The sequence below is a fragment of the Marmota marmota genome, unplaced genomic scaffold, assembly GCF_001458135.2.
Source record: "Marmota marmota marmota unplaced genomic scaffold, marMar, whole genome shotgun sequence".
Lineage (NCBI taxonomy): Eukaryota > Metazoa > Chordata > Mammalia > Rodentia > Sciuridae > Marmota > Marmota marmota.
In genome coordinates, this window is record NW_026000196.1 from 2,331,759 (window position 1) to 2,351,622 (window position 19,864).

Below are 19,864 nucleotides of genomic sequence, written 5' to 3' on the forward strand. Positions count from 1 at the left end.
AGATAATCATTGTCTACTTCAGGTAGTAAATCAAATTATTTTTGTAAATATGTTTACATTAAAAAATTTATTTAAAGAAAACTCCTTGAATGAATAGTAATGAATGCAGGGGGAAAACAGGTATGTCAAACATAGTCATGTTAATTTGGCTACAGCTGCTTTCCAGAGACACTGCTTTATAGAGGTGGTTCTCAAAATGCAGAGTAACCATAATCCCCCGTGGGGGCGGGGCTGGTAATAGTGGGCTGGACCCATCCTCAGCATTTCTAACTGGGTGTGACCCAAGAGTTTGTATGTCTAATAAATTCCTGGGAGATGCTAATGCTGCTAATCCAGGAACCTGACCCAAGAATGATTCCTGTAGAATCATGATCAAGTGGTCAATTACCCCTTGTCTGACCCAAGGAAGAACTATCTGGTAACTGAGGAGACTCACTTTCTACTTGCGTTCTAGGCTCCCCATTTAGTCCACAGAAGGCACCTCATTTAATACCTAGGGTCCCAAGCTCCTGCTGAAGTCTGCACTGCCCAATGCTCCCCAAAAAAGTGGCTACCTCCTCATTTCAGGGGAACCTAACTCCCAGATGAGAGAGCTGACTTGCATACTCATGGGAACCTGACATTGATGGAGGAGCCTCCTCAATATACCTGTGGTTCAAAGGAGAGACGCCAGACTTTGTTAGACTCTGTAAACAAGTCAAGATGGCACCTGGCATTTTGCAGAGGGAGTGGTTTGTGAAGTAACGCCAGCGAGCCATTAAGTGTGGAGATTCCTTATTGGTTGACTGCTGTATCTGGTTTATGTTAATTAAGATAAGCTGTGTGTAATGTATATATGCCCCTCCGGTCCTACAATAAACAGCTCCCACTCCTGCTGTATCAATCTACACAAGTTGCTCGTCACCCACCCCCCGCCCCCCGGGTTATTTTGCTGCAGCCGGACTGCGTCAGACTTCAGTTCTGACTTGTGAGTGACTTTTTGAGCGAGTTGAAAACTTGGGGGGAAAAAGTGATTTGGAGCTGAGCTTAGCCAAAGAAGCAGGATTTATTCTAGCTCTTCTAATAGGACCATGCCTGAACTGTGTACCCTGACGTGGTGTCAGGTATAATAGATGCTCAGGGGGCACAGTCATTACAGCATGACTCTGGCATCAGACAGAGCTGGACTCAGATCCCTGCTGACCTGTTCACTAGCAGAACATCCTTGGGTGACTTCTTGACCCTTTCTATGTTTCAGTTTGCTCATATATAACACAGGCATAAAACAGACCTTCCTTAAAGTGTTCTACAGAACAAACATGATGATGATGTACGTGGCACATAGCTTGACACATCATCCAGTACTCTGCCTGGAACTCTTAGGGGAAACATCACCAAGTCCCTTGCTTGGCATTCATTTAGAACCATTTTCTCTTTGGTATAAAAGCTCAGACCAGAAAAAGAATATTTATGATGGCTCTGGCTCTTTCCTTCTTTGCTTCGGGGAGTCATTGCTTCACCATGGTAAGGAGACTGTTATCTACAGAAAAGCCACTTCTTCTGTGCAGGTATGTGGAACCCTCAATTATAAATGCATCCAAATCACCTTCAACTCTAAAAACTAAGGACAATAAGCAGAATTTTCCCTTATCTCTCAGGAAAGACCCTTTCTCTTTTTACAAAGTTTATACTATCACAAGAAGAGATAAAGTAGAAAACTAATGTTAGCACCAACGTGTCCATTAGCTTGTTGTGGCTGGGCCAGTCACTCCATCTCTGTATTTCTCAGTTTTTCCATAGAAACTTAAAAAATAATACATGCTATTTTGGTTTGTACATGTTATTGCCACTATGTTAATGCAGAAGGTAAAATTATTAGATTTGGGGAGCTATAGCCTAATCAATAAATTCATCCATTTGATGGATTAATAATTTGAAAAGATGACTATATGGCAACTATAGGCAGGTGAGGTGTGGCTGGAGGAAGTGGATCTCTGGGGATGTGCCCTTGGGGATTATATCTTGTTCCCCTGGGGTCTTCCTTCTCACTCTCTTTTCCTGTCTGCCACAGTTGTTTTCCTCCAACATACCTTCTACCATGATGGTCTGCCTCAACTTGGGCCCAGACCCAAGCAGTTGGCCATCTATTGACTAAATCTCTGAAACTGTGAGCTCAAAATAAACTTTCCCTCCTCTGAGTTGTTTTTGTCAGGTATTTTGATCACAGGGATTTCAAGATCATTAAAACATGTGCTTTACTGTCACTGAAGAAGAGAACCCATGTAACATGTCCCCAGCTTTTGTCTAAAAGTAAAAGGCATTTTCCAGATTCACCTTACTTCAGAAGCTAAGGCAAATGCATATTCATTAACAGTATGGTATTTAGGCTACTGAATAAAGTGCTGTGTGATTAGCCGTCTTTCATGATCACACAGATTTTAAAGTCAAAAATGCACATGTGTAATTTCCAACTTTGAGCTGTAAATATTCATGAACAAAGTCTGTGCCTCACCTCCTCCACATGTCACTGTGCAGGGAAAGAAGTCGGTTTGTCTCCATTGATGGCTGATGGGCTGGTAAAAGAAGAACTGGACCACACTGTCTTTGGCCACAGTGTACCTGGTCTGGACAGAGAGAACTGTGATATACATTTGCATACAGTGAGCTGGTGTTGTCCATGCCTTTCAGACTCCACAAGTGTCACAACACACTTTGATACATGAGGAGTGCAAGGATTTTAAGATATAATAGCATTTCAGTTAGACTTGTCATAAATGGAGGCCAAGGTAATTCTCAACAAATCCCTTTGGAGTCATTTTTCCAGATCATTCCATGCCTGTAAGAGGATTCACAAAAAAATATATGTGGCCTTGCTTCTTTAATTTAAATTTTTCCTTTCTAAAACATTTGATTTTAATTCCCAAGATGACAGAGATTGAGACTTAATGTGGGTTTGCTCACAACAAAGCACATGACTAGGATTCTTTTGGTGGTTGTTGTTCTTATTAATTATATATGACAATAGAATGTGTTTTGGCCTATTATACATATAAGGAGTATAACTCCCACTCTCCTGGTTGTGTATAATGTGGAATTACATTGGTTGTGTATTCATATACACATATAGAAAAGTAACATCCCATTCATTCTACTATCTTACATGACTAGGATTCTTACATTTTACATAGTAACATCTTTAAGCAGTTTCTTCTGAAAAATCCTTCAAAAGCACAACTGCAGAAACTCTGCTCACTGTAGTAGTGTCTGGTTAAAGGGAAGGGGCCAGGACAAGAGCAGGCAGTTGTACACAAAGGTGAATTTACTCTCAGATGTTTTTCTCAAGCAGCAAATTGTCTCCTTACTTTTTTCTTCTCTTCCTCACTGATCGAACAAATGCACAAACTGAGAGAAACTTCCAGAGTGGAGCATAAAGAGAAAAAAAGAAGGAAAACCAATCAAGCTCATAGGAGACAGTCCAGAAAAGTCCACACATACAGGGAATTCAAGATCACACACTTGAAAATTGCAGAGAAAAGATTCTATGTGTTGTCACCACAGAAAAATAATGAGTATGTGAGGTAATATATATGCTAATTAGCTCTGATCATTCCACAACGTACACATCTTTCAAAACATGTTGTACACCATAACTACATACAATTTTTATCAACTAGGAAACATTTCAGAGTATCAACATATTAGAAAAATCTGAAAATGTAATTGGTTAGAAAAACCAAGAAATTAAATTTTAATGGGAAAAATATAGCAATAAATATAATTTAGGGCTGAGGCTGTAAAATGATTTAGGGCTGGGCACTCAGTGACAAAGCTCCTGCCTTGCATGTCTGGGGCACTGGGTTCAATCATCAGCACCCATAAAAATAAATAAACAAACATATTGTGTCCATCCACAACTAAAAAAATTTTTTTAAAGAATAATTTAAAAAGAATTTTCCATGACATGAGAAAATATTCATACGATAGTTCGTGTAAAAAATAATTTAGAAAAAAAATTTTAAAGAGAAATTTAAAAAGATTATAAAAAAACACTAAAGTATTTCTTTTTTAAAAAAGATAGAGATAATAAAATAACAAAGAGGCAATATTTTGTTATAAAATTGCTAAGACTTTCCTAGACCTTAAAAGAAGATAATGCATCTTTATCTTCAGAATTCTTATTGCGTTCTAAACATACATTTAGAAAATAAAAGGATAAAGAAAAAAAACTTAAAATTATCAAAAAGAAGAAAAATGATTACCTACAAAGGAAGTATTAGATTTCTCACAAGAAATACTGGATGCAAGACAAGAAAATCATATTTTCAAAGAGATGAGGAACAAGAGTTTTGGATCTAGCATTCTATAATCAAATTATTAATCAACAGTCAATTATCCATCTATAATCAAAATTTCAATAATTAATAAGTGTAATAAAGATGTTTTCAGACATAAAATGACTCTGAAACTTTACCATTCAGAGACACTAGAAATAGAAAGAAATACTACAAGAGATATAATGAACAAGAACTAAGACAAATACAGAAGAAATTTGTTAGATACAAGAAGCAATATTGTGTAATAAAACAGTAAAGCTTATAGGTAAATCTAAATAAAGGTTGATTGAAAAAATAAGTTTGATATATTAATTATAAAATAGCATAAAAGTTCCAGACTTGATACGTGTATGGAAGAAGGGAAGGTCAGGGTTGCAGTAACAGAATGGCTACAGCAGAGGGTTACAGAGACAGAAACACACGAAGGTGTTTTGCTGCTGACTGTTGCAGAATGGCTTGTTTCTGATGAATTCTCCTGTAGAGGATAAGTAAAAATACTGCATAGAATATTTTCAAATGTATTTTAAGGCATCAGGGAACTACTATGCTAGTGAAGATATGCAGGGTTAAGATCCCAGACATGAAAAAAGCCCAGAAACGTGAGCACATTTGGCACTAGGTTTGGCACCACCTTTCAACTTGAGGCATTTTCCAGTTTGCAAGTGGTGACTGAGAGGCTGAGAAACTGTGCAGACCTGTCATCAGATTAATGGAGCTGGGGATGCAAAAACTGGAGCCCATGACCTGCCAAGGTGAGGGGAATAAGTAAATACCCCAGGCTCACAGCTGGGATCCAAGAAGGCTCTGTTGTAGGAATAAAAGCAAACTGGATAGCCTCAGAAATTTAGCAAGACCCTGTCTCAAAATAAAAATTAAAAAGGGATGGAGATGTAGCTAAGTGGTAAAGTACCCCTGGGTTTAATGCCCAGTACAAAAAAAAAAAAAAAAAAAAAGGAAACTGAACATAGACCAACTTTGAAAGGGAATGAAGCCCAGGTTCAAATTATTTCAATTCCTTGTTAGATGAAGGCGATTGGCTCCTAACCTAGCTGTCTTCTAGAAGCAAAAATAGTCCAGACACAAACTGTATCTATAATCTTACATCTCAAATATGCAACACAGACTTTAAAAATAACAAGGCATACGAAAATAAAGTTTAAAACTGAGAAAAGAATATGGAGAAAATAATTTAAAATCACAGGAAATCTAGATATTGGCAGTAAATAACAGAAACTTAAAACTTAAGTATGGCACTATTACCCCCTCCCCACCTAAGCCTTGGCTTCACATCTTTGTTTCTTTGCTGGAGAACCCTAGCAACATCTCATGCTACTCCCATGGTCATAAAACATCAGTGTTGGAACATAGCTTTTGCCTTGGGTTCTGTTTGAGAGAATCTGAACTAAGATGCTCTCATTAAAATATTCAATAAATTAAATAAGATGGATCATTTCACAGAAACAGAATGAAAAGTACAATAATCTAAATAAATATCTCAAAGGATGGATTTAATAGATTAGCCCAGAGTTTGTCAAATAGTTTCTTAAAGAGACAGAGAGTAATCATTTTAGGTATTCAGGTTATACGGTAGCTTCTGTTGCAACTTATCAGCTCTGCTGATGTAGTGCAAAAGTAGCCATAAACAACATGTAAACAAATGGGGGTGGCTGTCTTCTAATAAAATTTTATTTACAAAAATCAAGTAGATAGCTTGCTACTCATATTCTGCTGACCCTTGGATTAGACACACAGGGCTCTGTTTGAGAGAATCTGAACTAAGATGCTCTGATTAAAATATTCAATAAATTAAATAAGATGGATCATTTTATTTTATAGCTTAATTCTATTGTTAGTGAAATAACATACTCATATTATTTAAAACTTCTAAAATTCGTTAAAACTGTATTTTGGAGAAGAGAATTGTAAGATAACATATATGAAGAAAGCAGAAATTATACATAAAGATGAAAATATAATTGCAGTCCTAGAAACAGAAGAAAAAGCTTGGGACAGAAGCTAATCTTCCAAAACTGATGGCAGATATTTAGCCATGGATTTATGAGACACATGGACCTCAAACTGAAGAAACCCACTAATTACACCACAGTCAAATTGATGAAAATAAAGCAAACGAACAAAAAAAACCAGAAACCACTTAAACTCAGACAAAGAAAAAAGACACATTACCTTCTAAGGAACAAAAATTAGACTGATAGCTGACTTCTCAACAGAATAAATGAAAGCCAGAAGACAATGAAGAGATATCTTCAAAGTGCTGAAAGAAAATAGTTTCATAATGATAAAAGGTTCAAATCACTAGGAAGATGAAATGATTCTAAAGTTGAATGTACCTAAAAATCTAGCCTCAAAATATATAATGCAAAAGTTGCATGAATTAAAATAAAATTAGGTAAAATGTACATGGTGGTGGTGTTATTATAAAATAAAGATATTTTATCTTACAGATAAAAATCTGTAAGCCTACAATTTTATTTTATTTTTTAACTTTATTTTATTTATTTTTATGTGGTGCTGAGGATAGAACCCAGGGCCTCACATACTAGGCAAGTGCTCTACCATTGAACCACAACCCCAGCCCAAGCCTAAAATTTTAAATAGAACAATTAATAAACATGGCCTGATATATGTAGAACCCTATATTCAACAATGGAGGACTACACATCATAGTCATCCAAAATTCACTATTCTGAGCCAAAATAAAGTTTTAACAAATTTTAGAAGATTTAAATAATATGAGTATGTTCTTTCACTAACAATAGAATTAAGCTACAAAATAAAATTATTAGGAAATACCCACATGCTTGGATGTTATATTCTAAATAACTCATAAGATAAGGAATATATTACTAAGAAATTTATAATATAACTGAATAATTGATGAAATATTTTATACAAACATGTGAAAATAAATATAAAGTATATACTCTGATTTCAGAGAAATTTATAGATTTAAGTGTACATGTTATAAGAAAAAAGGATTAAAAATGTAAATATTTATCTCAAGAAGTAAGAAAAATAACAGTATATTTAATCTACATAAAGTAGAAGAATAGAAATAATAAAGACAAGAACAGACATTTATTATATAGAAAGAAAACCACATAAAAGAGAGCTACAAAAGAAAAAGTTGTTACTATCAAAAGTGTAATAAAATTGATAACCCTCCAACATGATTACTCCAAGAACAGAGAGAATAAGAACAAATAACTGATATCAGGAATAAGTAAAAGGACTCACTATAAATTCTCTGAGGCAGTGAACAGATAAGAGGATACTATGAAAAAAATTACCTAGGCTAATAACTTATAAAATGTTGGAATAGACAATCTCCTTGAAATAATACTGACTTAGAAGAAATTTTAAAATCTGAAAGTTCTGTCTTTTGAAAGCACTGGATATATTAATCTAAATGTTTCCTGGTTAACATTTCCAAACATTTAAAGAAAAAATAACACCAATATTATACAAACTATTACAGAGAATAAGAAAGGAAGGAATACTTTTCTACTAGTTTTATAAAACCAGTATATATAAAATTAATACCAAGACCTTAAAAAAAGCAAGAAAACAAACACCCTGAACATAGTGCTAAAAATCCTCCAAATACAAAAAACTTTAAATAAAATAATTTAAAATCACATCTAGTGATGTATAAAAGGAGGTTCATTTTTATAACTAATAGACTAATAAATACTAATAATGAATTCTAGTAGAAAAGAGTGGATTTATAACAAGCAGTATAGTTGGTTTAGCATTTGAAAAGTCACTCTATATTACAGAAAAATGGAAAAAAACAGAAAACCATATGATCATCTTAAAAGATATGGAAAAAGCATGTGACACAATTCCACACTTGTATATTAGAATAAAGCCAATTTCTTTTTTTTTTTTAAGATGGGAAGCCTTTTTTTTTTTTAAATGCCTTTATTTTTATTTATTTATTTTTATGTGATGCTGAGTATTGAACCCAGTGTCTCACACATGCTAGGCAAGTGCTATTACCACTGAGCTCCAACCCCAGCCCCACAAATTTATTTCATCAAGTAAAATATCTACAAAAACTGCTACAGCAAATATCATATATAATGTGAATTTTAGAGAACATTGCTTCTGAAATGAGAAGCATGATGAGGATACTTGCTGTCACCACTTCTTTTTTTAAAATATTTTTTTAGTTGTAGTTGGACACAGTACCTTTATTTTATTTATTTTTATGTGGTGCTGAGGATTGAACCCAGTGTCTCGCACCTGCTAGGCAAATGCTCTACCACTGAGCCACAACCCCAGCCCCTGCTGTCACCACTTCTAATTCAAAATTGTATCCGATGTTTTAAATAGTACAATAAAGGAAGAAAAAGAAATATATAATGAGGGGCTGGGATTGTGGCTCAGCAGTAGAGCACTCGCCTAGCACCAGCAGGACCCAGGTTCAATCCTCAGCACCACATAAAAAAAAAGGCATTGTGTTGTGTCCACCTATACCTAAAAAAATAAATATTTTAAAAAAAACATATAATGACTAAAAAAGTAAAAAACAAAACTCTCATTATTTGCTGAGGTCACATATACCTGTATATAATTCAAAAGAATCCACAAACTAATAGTAATAATAATATAGTAAGAATACAATATCAATATAAAAAATATTAGACATTTATCCTCCCACAATAAATACACAGGAAATGGGAAAAAAATATTTCATTTATAACAAGAATTTATACCACCAGACATTAAGAGTGCTTTAATGTTATCATAGATAAACCACAATACTATTGGGACAAAAGACAAATAGATTCATGAAACAAAGTGGAGTCCATAAATATATCCACACATTCTTGTTGCTAGATTTAAGACAAACAGGGATAGGACCAACCTGATGTCTGTGTGTTAACTAAATAGGCACATGGGGAAAAAACCAAAACACTGATTCTACTTCACAGCATACACAAAAATCAATTCAAGGTGGATTACAACCCTTAAAGTGAAAAGTAAAACATTTAAACTTCCAGAAGCAAGCAAAGAAGAGTATCTTCATTACTCTGGATAAAGTAAAGATTTCTTAATCAGGATACAAATAGCATTAAACATAATATTAAAGATGATGCATAATATTACATATTGACACACGGCACCACAATAAAATTAAGAACTTTGGTATGGAGAAACTGATAGTCCTAAATGGAGAAAAAAATAAAGACAAAATGAATTAGGAATTCCACTCCAGAAGCTAAAGCTACATCATTAAAATAATCCATGTAAAGGGAAATAAAAATGCAAATTTATATAAACAGTATTTTTAATTCTAAAAAAATAAATCAACATAACTAAAATATAATACTTAGACCTGAGAGACAGTTTTTGAATGGTTTGAACAAAACAAAAATTAGACAAGGAACCAATAAATAAGTTTAAGAATGAAAGAGCACAGTTCCAGGAACAGTAGAAATGTTATTTAACGATAAGGGAATATTATCATTATATTTTTAAAAATTGTGTAAAATGAACTAGGTTGGACACTTCTTTAGAAAACTGTAAATTTAAAAATTGGCTCAAAAAATAAGCCTAGGAGAAAGAGAAATAGCTCCTAACTCCTCTCTCTTACTGCTGAAAAGAATTTAAAACAAAGAAGAGAAAGAAAGCATCAAGGCCAAATATTTTACAGAAAGAGAAAATCCTTATTGTAGTAGTCATGTTTAGTTACCTACCAACATCTGTTTCCCTTTTCTATTCTACTGAAAACCAGTTTTGTCCCAATGTTCATTCCTCCCTCAGGTGACTCAGATAAATCCTTATTATTCTAAATGGATCATTGTGGTCACCTCTGTCTTGCTAGATGCAGGACCCATGAGAATGTTCTGCTCAGACACACAATTATGAAGAGTATAATTGAACAAAACCCTAAGTTCAGGTCAAGCTTCCCACAGTTGCTCCCAGCCAATAAATGAGCATAACAGGAGTGGTAATGCAGGCTATGTGACAGAGGATTTGGCTCAGGGCCTTCCCTACAGCCTCAGCAAGTTCTCTTAGAATGGTCTGCCATCTAAGATGCTTCTACCTGATCTTTCTTCCTTCCCACTTCTGTACCATCTGTCAGTTCTCCCAGCCTCACCCTACTTCTTCCTTCATTTTAATCTCACAGTCAATTCCCAAGTAAATTTCTTCCATGTCTCATCATATTTTGACATCTGCTTCTTGGAAGATCTAGACTAGGAGGATCTAGACTTAGAAGATCTAAAGGACGTGCAGAGTGGGTGTGTGATTCAGTTCTTGCCAGTGAGAAGTGATAAAGTTCTACTGTGGAGTTTCTAAGAAAAAAAAATTCTTGTCAAGAGGTTCACAAGAAAGAAAAAGACTTATTAGGCTTCCAGTCATTGTTTTATCTGCATATGACTCTTGGACCTGTGCCTTAACTTACTTTAAGTCCATGCCCACTGACCTCAAATGGCCCGTTAATGCTGCCAGGAAACACATGATTTTTTTTCCTTACTGTATTTATTCTCTCATTCTTTAAGATAAATATGTCATACTTCTTCCTCAGACTTCAAACTTCTAACTCCTTGCACCCTGTCCTTCTCAAGTTGGTAACTTTGCATTCCATCTCATGAGAAATTCCAAGTAGGCAAAGTAGGGAATAAGCAGGTAAGACTCCTCTACCTCTACCTCCAGCTAATCTGTTCCTCAAGATCACCTCCTCGCTCTCCCTAGGAACACTTCCCATCAGTAGAGGGGAGTTCAGAGCACAGAGATATAAATCATGGATTTATCAGCCGCCAAGTGTGGACCAGAGGTACTGAACCCAACAAGGACTTTTGAAAGTTAAAGGAAATGGAAAAATGAACACCAACTTCTGAATGAACCAAAATATTTGTTTCCTTCACAAATATATTTGAGCCTTTCTCTTGTTTGTTTAGTCATTTTTCACTTATCTAAGTAAAAAGAACTGATTAATAGGAGCAATAGCTGAGGAAAAAGTAAACTATAATGCTGGATCTGAACTTTATGTTACTTTGTTGGGAGTATTCTCAGCAGAGAGAAAATTGCATTCTATATCTTGAGGGAAACATTGTAATAATAATTTTTAAAGAAACAAACAAAACACATCTCTCTGAGGCTATGGTTTCCTTTGATCACAGGATCACCTGATTTGCTCCCACTATATTTCCAAGTGAAAATGCTCCAGCAACAGGGTAAGAAAATGACACTAAATCTGGGACATGGACATACAGTTGACAAAGCTTACACCAATTACAGGTGTCTTCATCAAATAGGATGGAAGTATATGGGCTGTATAGATGCCTATAAATACATGAGTGATAACCTTGGACCTTCACCAAAGAAATTAAAATGATGCCAACTTCATGATGACAAATATGAGTAATAAAACCTACTGTGAATTTCAAACAAACATTAAAGTGACCAATTAATCAAGATTTCTTTGTAGACATGTTTATTTAAAAGATTCAATTTGATCATAAATTTTGGCAAAATTAAACAAATTACAGTATTTCCAATAATGTGGCTCTGGAGAAATTAGTCAACCCATGTGTTCCTTATGATACAAACTACTGACATTTGGAATATATACAATTAATAAAATCTCGTTCAATATAGCTCTTCACGTGATCATCTTCAAAAGACAGGTAGCTCTTTAAAGGTTTATTAAAAGTGTCTTCAAGCTGGGCACAGTGGCACATGCCTGTAATTTCAGCAGCTTGGGAGGCTGAGACAGGAGGATCTCAAGTTCAAAGCCAGCCTCAGCAACAGCAAGGTGCTAAGCAACTCAGTGACACCTTATCTCTAATAAATTACAAAAAATTGGACTAGGGATGTGTCTCTGTGGTTGAGTGTCCCTGAGTTCAATCTCTGGTACCCGCCCCCAAAATAAAGTGTCTTCAAATATCATTCGTCTTACCTTTCTTCCCCAGAAAAAGACCCATTTACTGCCACTGAATATATATGTGTATGTTTTTATACACACACACACACACACAGACACACACACATAAGAGATTTTAACATAAAACTGAAAATACACACGTGTGTGTGTGTGTATGTGTGTATGTGTGCGCGTGCACGAATTCTGGTAGCTAGTAGAATAGTTATTGAAATGCTTTAACCAAGGAATTTCCCTCAACAGACCACATTCTACCTTTGTGATTACTGGGAAACAGGATGGGATGGATGATTGAGATGACTATGAAATACCTAAATTTCCCTTTCTGTTGGCTCTGTTACTGGTTGAATTGTGTCCCCCAAAAAAGAATGAAGTCTTAGCCCACTGTATCTCAGAATATGATGTGAAAAAGGATCTTTACAGATGTGATCAAGTTAAGTTAAGGACATTAGAGTGGGCCTCAATCCAATATGACTGTGTCCTTATAAAAGGGTGGGTTTGGACACAGAAGTGGACACACGCAGAGCAGTGGTGTGAAGGCAGAGGGAGAATGCTGAGTTCCAAGAACTGAGGAAAGAGGCATCAGACACATTCTCCCTTGTAGGCCTCAGAAGGAATCAATGCTGCCAACACCTTTATGTTGGACATTTAGACTTCAGAATTGTGAAATGATAAATTGCGGTATTTAGGCAATTCCGTTTGTGGTATTCTGGTATAGCAGCCTCAGGAATCTCATGCAGGCACTGACTCTAAAACTGTCTTGCCATGTTTCAAAACACCTGGGACTGTATTGAGAGGAAGTAAAACAGGTAGTTTCAGATTCCTCCGGTCCTTGGGTAAGTTAGGTATGCCACCATAACTTCTGGAAAAGCATAAAAGATATCGGAGCTGAGGTTGGAGGAAACTGGAGACGGAGCTTGAATAGCTGAAAACTAGTGGAAAAGCAATCAGAAAACACAAAGTATATGAATGGAAGAAAAATTACTCCCTATGAAGACATCTGGCAGAAAAAGGAAGATTTCAGGCCACAAAGAAGACAGATCCTCCAGCCCTACAAGATCATAAATGTTTTAAGAGGAGAAAAGCTACTAGCTAGAGTTAAAAATTAACCACAGAAAGAGATGTCTTCATGAAAGCCATTTAGCTTAATTTTATTAGCTATTATCAGAGACATATGCTTAAAATTGATATTTACCAACATCTACTCACAGATGTAAAATGTTCAGTAAATTCTCACTGAACATAGTGTCTCTCATAGTTGTCACAGAACATCAACTTGGTCCAGACTCTCTACTGCTACCTGGTGGCAACATGCACATATTACAGGAGCAAACAATAATATAGTCTCTGACTACCCCCAGCACCAAAGTGTGTGACAAGCCATCCATGAGAAACAGGTCACTCAGGAAGGCGAGACTATATAGTGAGAAATCCATTTGAAAGAATAAAAGAGACAATATTCGAGGAAGGTCCAAACATGAAAATATAGCTTCTTAAAGAACAGAAACAAGAAATTCATTTTTTTTTATTGATTCAGTAAGCTGCTAAAATTTTGAATCTGAGCAACATAACTACAAGACAATTGGTCCACTGATATCTACATAGTTTACATGTGAGAATGTAGTCATTTACAATAGCACACTTACTTAAAAGTCCATGAAATAAGCCTACCACATAAATTGTATGAAGGTATATGTCTACACAGCTAAGTGCACCAGCTAGGCTTAAACAACATGGAGTTGTCAAGGGCTGGTCTTGGCTGTCTCATCCTCTCAGCTTGTTACCCTTTTATAGATCAAGAGCTCTTGGTCTACTGACATAGAACATAGGGCGACTGTCATCCATGTCCCCATATACACTATTACCCTCCCCATAGTGTATATGGGGACATGGGTGTCAATTAAAGACAGCCATCCCTTAATTGTGGGATGAGCTAGGAAGAGATGAATGTGAATGGAAGCAAAGATTTCCTTGTCTTAGCAACAACACAGGCTGGACAACACTAAAATGTGTTCAAAAAAACAAAAAGCAACTGATGGAAAAGGATATTTCCTAGAAACACACATCTTGTGGACAACTCCCAGGTCAGGGAAAAACAACATCACAGTCAGTCTTACTTCATCCCAAGTGTCTCCAATTTTGCCAAATTCCCTCCCACCCAGCCCACCAAGTCCATGAAAGAAAATGCCTGTGGGCACGAAAAGGGGGTTCTATTTATATATGAGTCAGTTGTGTGTGACGCCCTCTTTGGTAAATATATTTTTAAAGCCACTTTTTCAGTCTGGAGAGCTCAAACACTTTCCAGAAGTTGAAGCTTAAGTCCAGAGCTGTTTATTAAGTCTGAGAAAGCCAGGAATCAGAGACAGGAATATAGAGGATCGAGTAGTAATTCAGACAATATGGATAGCACATTGTTAAAATGTATACTATTAAGAGATGAATATGTAATTTGCGTAAGAAGGTGTATAATAATCGAAATTATTTTAAGAGTTAGATATTATAAGTGACACTAAGACCATTTCCCCAAAGCATTTATCCCCTCTGAAATAATTGCTATTATTTTCTTATAGGGTATGTCCTTCCAAATATTAAAAGAGGTATGCACACCATACACATGTACATGGGTTCACAACCTGTAGAAATACATAGTTGATGTGTATCATGTTTTCATACATGGCATCAATAAAAGACACCATCAAGCCCTATCTAAGCCAATGCTATAACCAGTATCTTGAAATACTCATCTTTTGGGCATTTCCCCCCTCCTATCATCATATAAATGTCTCCTACTCAATCGGAAACCTTCATGTTGACTTAAGAATACAGAGACTCTGAGTAGCAATTAAAAGAGAAAGAGGAAAAAAAAGTGTTTCCTACTTAAGAATAAAACAGAAAAAAAACTAAGAAAAGCAAAACAAGTATAGAATTTATGCTATAGGAATGAACCAGAGAGAATAAGAGGATATAATTATGGCTCTCCCTCCCAAATCTTTTACAATATGACTGTCAATGAAAAATATTGGGTTGGTGCTTTGTGAATATGACACAGAAGTGACAAACGTAAGTGTCTATGGAAGCCAGGCAGATATATAAATGCTGGAAGCAGGATCAACGGCCACCAACACTGTAATGTTAGGAGGCAAAACAGGGAATGGTGCGGACCATGGCAAACAAGACCCAGGGCCCAACTAGAAGGCAGCTGCTTCTTAGCTGCAGCCAACAATTGCTATGATAAAATGCAAGGTCTTCCCATTTTTAAAGAGAAACAGGAAAAAAAATCCTGATATTTTTATATAAGAATCTCTTGACTTTTCAGTGTTGACCATTTAAAATCCAAAGTTTCAAAACCAACAAAAAACAAAAATAGCACCACTGTGCAGGCTGACACTTGGCAGGTCACACTGCGGGCTGGCTTGGATCTCAGAAATCTGGATCAGTTGGAAGCTTTCATTTACTTCCCCATCTCGTGCTCTGTCAATAGAACTGATGCCTCCATGGAACATTCTTTGACAAATTAGTAAGTGGAATGCAGACAGTGCTTTTGCAGGCAATGGGCTTTTTTCATACATAAAGGTTTCACTGGCAATTAGAACAATTTTCTCTCTCCCATTTACATTTTGGAATGAGTTTTCTGAAAAGGAAGAGGGCAAAACTACCCATTTTCTTTTCATGTCTTTGGCATTTTCAGATTCATCAGAAGTGTGTCCTACTGTGTGTTCTTGGAAAGAGGTTGGTCACTACACTTCCTGTCCTCTGAAGGAAGATGTCCCAGCTTTCCCAGAGAGGGGCACAGGCTGATGGTTCCAGGAAAGAAGAGCTCTTCTGAGGGCACCTTATGACAGGCACTCATCAGAAAACAAACTCTGAGGGAGGAAGCCCTGATCAGAGTCAGCCACTGAGAGACTGCAAACTCTCAGGGGTGAGAGTGAAAGGGAACAGGACGGGGATGAGACTCTTTTCCCTCTGTCCTCTGCTCCTTTCTGCAGGGATGGTGAGTCCAACCCTCATCTATTTCCACCAAAAACCATCCTGAGATTTAAAACTGAGCTCGGCCACTGGAGTTTACAATATCAATTCTTTCCTTTATAGAAGTGAAGTCTGTAGTTTCTGAGCTCTCAGGGCTAAGGAACAAATACTTGAGAGCAGATACTTGAGGATGAAAAAAATTTAGGAATGGATTGTTAAGACATAAATATTGATGATATGTGCTCCATATGATCACCTGCTGAACAAACTGTTTGGCTTTTGTTGTTGTTGTTGTTGTTGTTTAATTATTATTGTTTTGGAAGCTTGTTGTTTTTTTTTCCAGTACTGGGGATTAAACCCATGGTCTGGAACATGCAAAGGTAAGTGCTCTACCACTGACCTATGTCTCCAGCCCTTTTTGTTTTTTGTTGATATTTATTTAAAAGTTGCCCAGACTGGCCTCGAACATGAGATCCTCCTGCCTCAGTCTACTTGAATACCTCGAATAACAGGTGGGCACCACCAGCTCCAAACTTGCTGTTTTTAAAAATCAAGAAGTTCTGGGATTCATGTGCATGAAGATTTTGAAGCAGATTGTCTTACCTTGAAGATGAAATCTGCCATCAGAGGTCCTGGAATCTTAAAGGTTTGCCTCTCTGAGCCCTTCTGAAATTCAACTGTTGTGTTTTCTACAACAAAAACTCCAGGGCTGTTAAAGCTGTGTTCTCCTTTGCTTCCTTGAAGCGTTTTGGATTCAATAACTAAAAATTTAAAAAATAAAATTTAAGTAAGAGAAATCTCCTAAAAGCAAGTCAGTCCAAATGACATTTCACCAAGTGTAATATCGGCATGTGACATCAACACGATATCAAAAGATCCACATTCATGGAATAGATAAGTCAAATTTTTTGTCGTCCTTAAAAAGGCACTAACAGGGGTAGCAATTCTACTCAATTCTTTGGAGACATATCTTCTACAAAAGAGAACACTTTTCTTTATTCATATTTTTTTTCGTGAGGTAGCTCAAAATATAGGGCGAGTAAAGTCATGTTTACTCACTTATTACCTATTCAGATGTTAAACATAGTTTTATATTTAGAAAAAAAGCACAGTGAATCTCAAATTTGCCTTTTTCAAAAGAAAAAAACTTTTTATTTTGAAATAATCAGATTCACAGGAAATTACAAAAGTAATATAGAGAGGTCCTCAGTGGTTACACTTTATGAAACTATAGAACAATAGCAAAACCAGGAAATTGACGTAGGTACAATGTATGCATACAGTTTGATGCCATGTCTGAGGTGGGGTCTTGCTAAGTCACCTTGGCTGGCTTAGGACCTGTGTTCTAAGGGCTGAGAGTGGCACAGGACCACAATCAAAACACATAACCATCCCACTGCCACAAAGATCTCCCTGGAGCATGTTACTCTCTTATTCTAATTTGCTTTTATAAGATCAGAAGTGTTTTTAAGAACTACAGGAAAATGTTTGCCTGCAGTTTGAACAAAATAGTATTTCCATTTTATTTAAATATTTTCTGTTTTTCCCTCTCCTCTCCTCCTTTTCTTCTGTCTTGTTAAGTGTTACCATACCCAGCAGACGTGGTCCCAAGTTTGGGAGAAGCAATAAAGACAGACACAGCTGGGTTCTGGTCTCAGCTCTTTCTCTGACTCCCTGTAGTAGGTTTTCATTGCTAAAACAAGGAATCAGAGTGCCTGATCTCCCGTGTCCAACTCTCCTCTGAAACCTCCACTCGCTGCAGTGGTATTACAGTTGTCTCTAGCCATCTTGAACAAAGGACACAACAGAATCAAAACTCCATTCAGCTTCAACCTTAAAAATGGAAAGCTGATAAAACACGACAGAATGGCCCAGTATCAGGGAGCTTCGATCCACATGCTGCTGGGCTTTGGCTGTTTTCATTTGCTAGATTTTTCTCTCTGCCAAAGAGCAGCTGCAGGAATCCAAGTGTGCTGGACAGACTACATCCCAGGCATTAGGAGACATCCTTGATTATCCCTGACAGGCAGGCTGGGAACTTTTCTGGGAAAATTCAAAGGCTGGACAGGAGCGCCTTGATCTGGAAGAGTCATTAGCGGTCGAAGAATAACCCTGGCTCCTTTCAGGCACACAAAACCCCAACCACTTTGGCCCCAGTCTCCATGACCACAGTAGATTTTTGGAAAGTGTGAGATTAAATTCATTTCCTAGTTCCAATGAAGATATAAAACTGAGTGTTACAAAGTGAGTTGTCAGTAAATACGAGATGGAGAGCTAGAGATAGTAAGCCCCACACTGGATGAGTTAAGTCTCTAAAGTAAAGGAGAGAAAACGATGAGTATTGAGGCAATACAGAAACACTAAGTGAGACTGGACACCATCCATCTCATCGAAGGCATGTGAGACACCAAGTTTCTAGACTGAGATTTAGCTTGAAATGACTTGATTAAATTCAAGTACTATGCAATGGATTCCGCAGCTGTGCTGGGGGAGTAATTGCTTTACCACTGGGCTCACTTTTTGGAGCGCAGATTTGCAAGTTTCATCATGATGCAGCATTGGAGCAGGGGTGTAAGGAAGGTGATCCTGAAGGGAGGAAGGCCAGGTGCTATGACATCCATCCCCTAAACCAAATGCCAACATTTCTCTTAGTTCAGTTTTGGTGTTTTGTTTTAAAGGTGGAGTCTATTTCATTATTTCAACCATGTTTAAGATATTCATTGACAAAGATGAACATACAAGGAGCAAAGCCAATGTCCAAGTTTGTATAAATCACTCAAGCCAACTAAATGGTGTACTGAGCACTCCATATATTTCTTGCAACTGCATGCTCATCTATAATGATCTAAAAAATACAAATAAAATTGTAATCAATCAAAAAAAAATCACTCAAGCCACTCTGTAATGAAATGCATGTTAGTTGTAGACTATCTATTTCAAAGGGCTTCCAGATCTCCAGGGTGCCAACACTGGTTGCATCTCTAGGAGGCAGAAAACAAACGATTTGACCTCACTAGTGTAAATGAGTAGCTGAATCAAAAGTAGATAATTAATGACTGGTGGAGTGATCTGAGGAAGGTGGAGTTTATATGCATAAACAATCTGATCATTTAGATTGACAGAGCCCGTGTATCCAATCCACAGTGAGATGGAGCCCAACACAGTTCTTTAAAACTCATCATTTTCATTGGTGACAAATTTGTCCCTCCTAGTGACTGTGCCTCTTAAAATAAATAAGAGAAAAGGGATTTGTAGTTTTTCAATGAATAATTCAAATGCTGTGTTGACTTACAGATGCCTTTACTTAGTTTTTATTCATTTCTGTTATTTATGCATATTTACTGCAGCTGTGTGTTTTGACAGCGTGTGACTCATGGCTGATGAGAGCTGTACAAGTGAACCTTCAGTTCTCAGGGCTTGTGCTGACCATTGGTGGCTACTGCAGCCAGGTGGTTAGGCTTGGGAGACCCAGGGAGCCCACTTTCACTGTCTTCCTGCTCCACTGTTAGGGAAGAGATTACCGTCCTTCTTTCCTGATCCCCACTGCCCACCTGATTCCTCCTGTGAAGACTTAATGGTGGGTGGAGGGCAGAGGTGTTGAGGAAAGTATGAAAAGTAGCCTCAAACAAGTGAAAAACAACAAGAAATCAAGGTCTTCTACCCACAAATC

The 19,864-nt window shown here is 36.8% G+C and overlaps 1 protein-coding gene across 2 annotated transcripts in view; it reads right to left on the reverse strand.

Moving 5' to 3' along the window:
- The window catches only part of Adamtsl3 (ADAMTS like 3), a 321,149-nt gene that overhangs the window by 129,633 nt on the left and 171,652 nt on the right, over window positions 1–19,864 (reverse strand). For both annotated transcript variants that reach the window (XM_048790168.1, XM_048790167.1), the window contains exons 9-10: window positions 16,798–16,955; window positions 2,492–2,603 (exon numbers count right to left, since the gene is read on the reverse strand). In XM_048790168.1, the coding sequence (XP_048646125.1) occupies window positions 2,492–2,603; window positions 16,798–16,955 (270 nt within the window). The remainder of the gene's footprint in view (window positions 1–2,491; window positions 2,604–16,797; window positions 16,956–19,864) is intronic.